Genomic DNA, 8,920 nt, shown 5'->3' on the forward strand with positions numbered 1-8,920 from the left:
TAGCAGCGTACAGCCTGAGACCCAGCGGGGCTATCCACTTCACCTCCCTAATGTCCCATGTGTTCTCTCCCTCCCTCTCTCTCTCTCTACTCTCTCTCCCCCCCCTGCTCTTTCCTTGCTGCCTCAGATGGAGGTAAGTGGGATATAGTGTGTTTCGTTCCCTCAGATCACCTTTCATAGAGCCACAATGAGGGAGGGAGGGGGTGGTGTAGGGGAATAGATGAAGGCTTGGAGGGGCAGGGGGTTATAGAACAGATTTCCCTTGAGCTCGACGTAATCTATGAAAACATCGTTCCATCTGCTTTACCAAGCTGTTCCCAAACGGCTCCGTTTTATAGGTGCTTAAAAACCTATAAAAAGACAATGATCCATCGAATGTGCACTTCTTCCAACTTTCGGTTTATTTTATTTACCTTTGAGACATTAGACTTTAAATAGTTTCTTTGAGCTCATGAGCTTTGATGCTGTTGAAGGAAGTTGAGATTTAACATCTGTGTGATATTCGGATTTGTGCTTGAGAAACGAACATCTGGTTGATGTTGAATGTTGACCCCTTGTAAGCGGGTAAAAACTGACCTGTATAGACGAGCATTTCTACTTTTTGTAGTTTCTTTTTAAATGTTTTTTAATTTAAAATGTTTCTATGTTGTCATCTTATTGTCGTATTGTTGTTCTTTTATCTGTTTTGTTCCATTGCGCTGCTGAGTTATGATCGTTATGTTTTATTTTGGGAAGAACCTTGTTCTTGTTGAAATTCGCTATAGAAATAAAGTTTCTTATTATATTATCTTGCAAAATGAAGTGAAAATGTCATCAGCAGAATTGTCCTCCTGCAGTAGATAAACACACTGTAACCAGCATCTGGGCGTGTGCGGCTCCCTTTTTTCAGGATCAGAGTGCGTGGACCCCGAGGACCCCACTGTCATCGCTGAGACCGAGCTCCTCGGAGCGGCGGCGTCCATTGAAGCCGCCGCCAAGAAACTGGAGCAGCTGAAACCGAGGGCCAAGCCCAAGGTATAAGTGGCCCTCTCTCTGTTCCACACACACAAACGCACACGCAGCTTGTTGCCATTAATCAGCAGGGGAGAGTGCAACGGGGCAAAGGCAGGGAAAAGGTGACACTGACTTTGAAGTGCAGTCATCTTTTTCAGTGACTGAGCTGCTATTTTGATCATCATAAAAGGAGAAATGAAAATATGTCTTTGTTTTACACACACACACACACACACACTGTGTTGAGTCAGACAGCTGGTCCGGTGAGCAAACATGCAATGCTCGGAAAACTTTCTTCAAACGCACTTTGGGACATTATTTGGAGTTGCGTTGCCAGGAGACACAATTGCACTGCTGGGTCCTCGAGCTTGTGTTGGAATGAGTTCAAATGTGTAATGAACTGTTGTGACCTTTTTTCTCAAAAAGAGAGAACTTACTTCCTTTTGTTTTACAGCAGTGTTCCTCATTTCGACGCTCAGGGAGACTTTTTCATGCTGTTGTTCATCTCCTGAAAGACAAAACAACTTTACAGCATGATGAAAAATAAAAGGATAAAGATAGGGAAATCTATTTCACATTGTTCTATATGTAATATGGGATTGTGTTTGTGATGTGTGCTCTTGCATGATGATTGTGTTGTTTATCCGTCTCCGGAGACTGAATACAGTTAGATCCTGGTGCTGCTCCCTGTGTGTCCCCCTTTTCTATTCCTCCTCCTGTACACAGTGATTGTCAGTTCCACCCTCCGCCCGTGTGACTGCATATTTAGGTTACCCCAGTTTTAATACAGACCATATAATGCTCTGTCTCAGACTATAATCCCACAGCTACAGACTGCATTTATGAGAAGGGGATTAGCGAGTGAAAGGCTTTTCCTCTTTTAGATGTCAGTGTCTCCCTCTAGTGATCTAATATGAAGCAACTTGACTATTTAAAGGAGGATACCACTGAACCTTACTACTTCTTTTTCTCAGTTACGCTTTCATATACAACTATGCCTTGATAAACCCCAATCCAAATGTGTCCACTCTGAATTAAATTTTGTTCAGATGCAGAAGAAGAAATAATTAGAAAGGCACCAGAGTGTACTGCCCCACCAAGGCCCGACAGTCCCCTAATGAAACCACATTTAAATTCACCAGATCCAGATTTTTATTTGGAACTGCACCAAATTACACACACTCATTACAATCAGTCCCCTAATCACGCCTGATTATTTTATCAAGATCCATGATTTACTTTGTGAGAAATAAAGGAGCAAGTTTATAAATCTTGCCACAAAATCCTGGATCTGCCCCCTGATCCAAATCCACACAAAACATTTGATGGGATCTTCCCTGACCTCTACACCATTTATTGTGCAGAATCATTAATCATAAAATTAAGATTTTAAAGGGTCTTACACAAGTTCTGTAGTCCCCAAAGTATTCACTCATAAAGAACAACATATATGATTTTAATTTAATTCAAAATCTATTATTTTAATGTAGTAATACTAATAGTTATTTGAGGTATCAAGCCGCCATGTAATCTATGCTCACATCAAATTTACATTACTTTATCTGAAACAGTTTGGATTCTCCTCCTTCCTTCTCTTTACTCCCTCTCCTCTCTTCATCTCCATCCCTCCCACCCTGCACTGGTGTGGGAGGACTCTCCTGCTCCCTCGGCATGCTTCCGTGCCCCCGCCCCTTCTCTGAGCCGTTGTAGACCTGGAAGCCTTCTCTGCAGGGCTCTGTCTGATATGTTTGATATATTAGGTTGTTATTCAGTCCAACTATATATCAAACATATTCCTACAGTGTCCCGCCCTGTCTCCAGCCACGTGTGCCTTGTGTGTTTATGGAGGTCAATCAGATGCTGTTGACTCCCGAGGCAGAGGCAGTCGTTGGTTGACTGTCCCTGAACTGATATGCTGTGATCTTCATTCTGGGTTTTAGTTCAGGTTTGGGAAACATGGCGAGATGTCACTCTGTTGTCACCGAGAAATAATCCAGCATGATTGTGCTCTGTGTGCAGTTTAAACATCATGGGTTGCGCTCGGGGGCGTATAGCTACCAACAAGGACTCTGTTTTTTATTCTGGGGATTTGGGTTTTTTAGGAAAGTAGGAGGGAGATTATATTCTGCAATTAAACACAAGCACTTAGTGGATATTTCATGAGGTGATTAAAGCATTTTTATAATCGTAGTATGAAAACATTCTCTTATTTGTAGGCCAATAAATAAATAGAAAAACTAGAATGGCTCTCAGTAGAGTGCATACCTCCCTTATGAAACCATTTTTAATTTCATCTTTCATTTGGATTCCCTAAACATGCCTGATTTTTTTTTTATCGAGATCCATGAATTACTCTCTGGTGAAATCCATGAAAGTGTAAAAAATAAAAAGGCCCTGTCTTACAATATTAAAAAACCACGTCCTTCCACCATTTTGTGGTAATCCATCCAGTAGTTTTTGTGTAAATCTGCTCAACAACAAACAAACAAACAAACGCAGACGAAAACATAACCCTCTTTGTGGCGGTAATAAATATTTTCTGGGAACTAGAATGTTCAGCCCTTCATAATGGGCGATTTCCAACAATGTAAGCAAATTGTTACAGACAGAAATAACAATTGACTCTTTCTCTGGCTTTAAGTCTTAAGTTGACGTGTGGTTTTCCTCCCAGCAGGCGGATGAGACGCTGGATTTTGAGGAGCAGATCTTAGAGGCCGCGAAGTCCATCGCTGCAGCAACTAGTGCTCTAGTTAAATCTGCATCAGCAGCACAGAGAGAACTGGTGGCACAAGGGAAGGTCAGTTTACACACCCACTCAGACAGATGAACATACTACTGTATATCTAATGTTGAAATGCAATCACTTTTTCCTCTAACCCTAACCTCAGGTGGGATCCAATCTAGCTAATGCAGTGGATGATGGCCAGTGGTCACAAGGTCTCATATCAGCGGTAAGAGGCTGTGAAATTACTCGTATAAGGGTTTATACCTCCATTAGGCTAATTGGCCACTTCATCACATATTCTGTATATATGTATTGAGATGAGATACATACATATGTACACATACATGTTCTGCAAACTGTTTACATTAAACACAGGCAAAATATCCATTCTCTGATATACAGTAATAAACTTCACCCCCCATTAACATTTTTGAGTCACAAAATCCAGATCATTATCTAGATCCAAACAAAAGTTCACCTATTCATAGATATTAGATGATTTTTTTCTTAAAGATCTCTGCATTATTCCTTGAAAAATTAACAAACATCTGGAGAAACACTCCATCGGTTAATGTTAAAGAAAGGGAAACAAACTAAATCCAGGATTTGCATCTAAATTTAATGGATTCTTCTTTCATTCTTATCCACCATCAGGTTGTCTTATGCTGCAAACTAACAGACACACAAACAACCCTCTTCGGTTGGGTAATGACTGTGATTTTCTTGGCTCGCTGTAGGCTCGTTTGGTAGCGGCAGCCACCAGTAACCTGTGTGAGTCAGCTAACGCCTCAGTTCAGGGCCACGCCAGCGAGGAGAAGCTCATCTCCTCGGCCAAACAGGTGGCGGCCTCCACAGCTCAGCTGCTGGTGGCCTGCAAGGTCAAGGCGGACCAGGATTCTGAAGCCATGAGGAGACTTCAGGTAAGGCTCAAACCTCAAAGCTTCAATTTTTCCATGGAATCTGTGCGTACGTGGATTTTGTGCATGTTAACTTTGAGACCGTCTGTTTGAAGGCTGCTGGTAACGCCGTGAAGCGGGCCTCAGACAGCCTGGTGAAGGCAGCTCAGAAAGCAGCGTTTGACAAGACCGAAGATGACAGCGTGGTGGTGAAGACCAAATTCGTCGGAGGCATAGCTCAGGTGAGACAAAACCCTGAAAGATCTTCATGAGAGACCCGGAGGAAAGATCATCCCCATTGTGTGGTTTGCCCTTTTCACTGAACGTTTGCAGCTCTCGCTGATGTGCTGAAATGCCACTGTTGTTTTTCTGAGGTTGTGATGAGCTGCTGTGGGTAAAGGGCTCATCAGCTTCACTTCAGAGCTGTTTAGAAGGTTTGCCCGACACCCACAGCTGCAAAACATCATCTTTTAGCTGACTTTCAGCATCTTCCTGTTACAGCAGATAGCATGCTTCCTTTACATCTCTGTGGAAATCTGACAGTTATTGATGTGTCTGGGTATTTTTTCCAGAACTGCAGGGTGCTAGAGGAAGCTTTACTTTTCATCTTGATAGATTAAGTTAGTTTCTCAGTCAGTGGTGAACCCCAGCTGGGCTTTATCTTGTCAGCGTCTCTATTTGACCAATGAGACTCGCTGTCTCACTCATGTCTGATCAGCGTTGCACAAAGGGGAGATTTAGACACATTATCTCTTTAAAGAAGTCTGTGATAGACCACTATCTTTTTTTGAAATGGCCAAAAAGGTAAAACAAATATTATATTAGGTTTTTCAAAACATTATAACCTAATCTTTTCCAACTTCCATCTGAAAACTGCTGGTAAAATAACAATATGAGGATTTCTGTGATTCCTCTGCTGTAAGAAATAAGAGAAAGATTCTACTATATTTTATGCCAAACAAATCACTGAAAAGACATGAAACATTATACTCATGAACACTGAAATCATGGTTTTATTATCAGCTTTAAATATTGATTATTGTGTTTACATCCATAATATCTGCCCTGATTTTACAAGCAAAGGCTTTTCGTGTTCAATGTTGTCCTTACATGGAAGCAAATGCTCAATTTGAATTGAACAGTCGAGATCAGTTCTCTGTTTGTCCTTAAAAACCTGCTTGTTTCCCTCGTGTACATCTTTAGGGTCATCATCCTAGATTTTCTCTTTTAGTATCGGACTATGTATCAAAAGGGTTACAACTCCTACACTGCTATAGCAGAGAGTACATGTACAGTAGAGTGTGGATACCCCATCTGAGCCCACTGGGACCAGTCAGGACTCGACTGGCCGGGCCAGGTTTTGAGACAAATATTTTGAAATGATATGTGGGTTGGGGTCGGTCACATTGGCTAGGCGGATCTTTTTTTACTCACAATAAACTTGTGTGTCGGAGACAGGGTTACAAAAACTGAGCTGACTTTAACTGCGTCAGGCTCCGGTCGGGTTCAGACAGAAAAATGTCCTCTAATCCACAGTTCCATTCAAGTTGGAGTTGGAAATAGCTCTTTGGATCTGCTGTAAATCCCCTTAAAGCTGCAAGGGGGCAGTGTGAGCTCAAATTCAATGTGCTGGAGTCACTGCCAAAAAACAAAAAGTACATGTCTAAATACCTGGACATGTACCCAAAGACTATCCTCATAAGAAATGGGGTATTTGTATATTTTCAAATGTCACGTTAGATCCTAATCGATTTTTAAAAGAAAAGGAGGCTGTGCAAAGTCATTTGTCGTTTGGAGCTGTCCACAGAAACGGGATTAGAACGAGCGAAAGCCCCATTTCATGTCTCTTCTGCTCCCGCTCTCCTCAGATCATTGCGGCTCAGGAGGAGATGCTGAGGAAGGAGAGGGAGCTGGAGGAAGCCCGCAAGAAGCTGGCTCAGATCCGACAGCAGCAGTACAAGTTCCTGCCCAGCGAGCTGAGGGAGGACGAGGGCTGAGGGGCCGAGCGGGGAAGGACGTGCGCTGCATTGATGAAGACCCCTCTTGTCATAGGCTGATGTTGCCAATGTATCAATGGCTGCTTTACTCTCTTATAATCGAGGAATATACAGCACTTGAATCAGGCCTGTTGGGTGAGAACAACAAGTGCCTGTGCTCTGTAGTGTGTGTTTGTGTGGGTGTGTGTGTGTGCGTATGTGTGTGTGTCAGCGTGTGTGTGTGTGTGTGTGTGTGTGTGTGTGTGTGTGTGTGTGTGTGTGTGTGTCAGCGTGTGTGTGTGTGTGTGTATTTGTCAGTTAAAGACACTCAATAAGGAAAAAGTTGTTAATATGAGCAGGTTGAGAAAGTGTGATTAAGTTGTATGGTTAATGTATCATTGCTTTGTGAGTGTTACTCCATCATGAGCATTACTGACTGTTACAATCATGAATTTGAGATGTTATGAATGCAGAAATCCTCTATAATCTTTGAATGTTCTATAAGTGTTGAAGGTTCAGAGCAAATAGAAATGAACTGGTGACACCTCCAACCAACCTTAGGGCCCATAGCTTGTACTCCCAACATCCTATGTAAAAACATCCGAGGGTTAACAGAAAGCGGAGGGAGGAGGGACTCCTCGTTTCACCACTGCTTTGCATGCACCATAATGTCTATACATATCAATGAGGCTACTAACGAATAGAGTAGTATAGAGTGGAAAGTCACTTGTATTTTACTATTGAAAATGTGAAATTGCTGTTCATCTGGAAAAATCATCTCAAATCAAGGATTCTGACCACCGGCCAACAATTGCTATAAAATATTTATTCTTGACAACATTTTCTAAGGACATATGTGACCAAATATGTCTTTATCCTTGTGTGAGTCTGGCCGCGTCATGTAGCCCCCGCAGTTCCTCCCTCACCTACACAGAGCTGTGTAAGGAAGATATATGTTTACATTGTGTGTCACGTCTGTTCCTGCTCGTCTTCGTGAATTAATCCCTCTCCCTATAACACTGGCCAGATTTAGTTTGGGTGCCCGCTGTACTGCACACACACTCACACAAACATACACACACTCACATACAGCTATTTTCCCTGCTCGTCACCCCGCTGTTATGGCAACGGTATTTTCACTTTGGACTGACGGTCAAAAGCAATACAATGATTCTAGCAAGATAATAACGAGGGGCTGCGCTGTCACTGGTTGGTCGATTGCATACGTGCAGTGATGTTTGGCTTTGCCCTCCCGAATGACACAAGAAATACATTTTTGCACTGATCATAAACTTACGCACTGAAGAAGGCAATTTAAAGCTTCCGTCACATACAAAGCAGAAGGAAGTTCTGATGGAGGAAACTGATCCAATAATTTCCTTTACTTTCGTATATTAACGTGTTATATATTGGAAATGTTACGCACTTCATCTCCTCAGTCTGTCCATGCCAGTGTCTGGTCTGCATCGTGTACTAGTGCCTTACTCGAGTCTGTCCTGTGAGCAGCTGAAGATCAGGCCCGGTTTGGAGCCTGAGCCTCTTCCTCTCTGGATCAGAACATGATGCCATGCTAATGCCCATCGGGGTCTTAATAAACTGTCACCGAGTCCCTCTGCCATACAGTACAATGCCTTGGCTGGTGACCTATATACCTGCCTCCAATGTTATAATGCTGATATATAATAAAAAGGGCATCTGTGGATACCTTCGGATTCAGAGACCATATCAGAACTCTTAACACTAGACTGCATTCCATGAGCATGTGGCAATTTGTGTTTGAATAACTTCCTTGTTTCATCGTCTAATCACTATCCCAAAATAAAAAGATTTGTTTTTATCAGTAAATGTAAGAATTACCCTGAAATATATTGTCTTACTGATTTGTCTGAGTATTAACAGGAAATAGAAAACGTTAGTAGCCCTGTTATGAATCGGTGTTGTGCTTTCTTTAACAGACTGCATTGGTTTTATGATTTGATGCTGTATCTATAATATTTATCTGGTCACAAAAGTATTTTTTGTATTCACCAAAAAATAAAAAAGTTTCAAAACATCTCGTTACCTTTTTATCCTGTTTCGCATCAGCGCACGAGAGATTTCTAAATGTCATACCACATTCTTTCCTGCAGATGTCAGTGTTATCCTTCGTAGTTGAGTCAGTGGGGTCAGTGGATGTTTGGAGAAATATGTTCTAGTGGAGCAAAGTCCGCCACACCAAATAAGGAAACAGTGGATGTGAGGTTTTTTTGTTCAGAGAGCAGACCATGAAGAAAACACTGATTTCCACTTGGATGTTTTGATTCACATAGAATGAGATTCACATTTATATC

General features: G+C 42.0%; 1 protein-coding gene across 6 annotated transcripts in view; it reads left to right on the forward strand.

The window, feature by feature from the left end:
- tln2b (talin 2b) overlaps positions 1–8,643 on the forward strand; it is an 87,679-nt gene extending 79,036 nt beyond the window's left edge. For 3 of the 6 annotated variants that reach the window (XM_035156020.2, XM_035156021.2, XM_035156025.2), the window contains exons 52-58: positions 128–133; positions 890–1,014; positions 3,665–3,790; positions 3,882–3,944; positions 4,456–4,638; positions 4,731–4,856; positions 6,483–8,643. In XM_035156020.2, the coding sequence (XP_035011911.1) occupies positions 128–133; positions 890–1,014; positions 3,665–3,790; positions 3,882–3,944; positions 4,456–4,638; positions 4,731–4,856; positions 6,483–6,611 (758 nt within the window). In that variant the 3' untranslated portion in view covers positions 6,612–8,643. The remainder of the gene's footprint in view (positions 1–127; positions 134–889; positions 1,015–3,664; positions 3,791–3,881; positions 3,945–4,455; positions 4,639–4,730; positions 4,857–6,482) is intronic. The other 3 variants (XM_047339736.1, XM_035156026.2, XM_035156023.2) reach the window with 2 other exon arrangements.
- Positions 8,644–8,920: the final 277 nt, after the last annotated feature.

The sequence above is a fragment of the Hippoglossus stenolepis genome, chromosome 5, assembly GCF_022539355.2.
Source record: "Hippoglossus stenolepis isolate QCI-W04-F060 chromosome 5, HSTE1.2, whole genome shotgun sequence".
NCBI lineage: Eukaryota > Metazoa > Chordata > Actinopteri > Pleuronectiformes > Pleuronectidae > Hippoglossus > Hippoglossus stenolepis.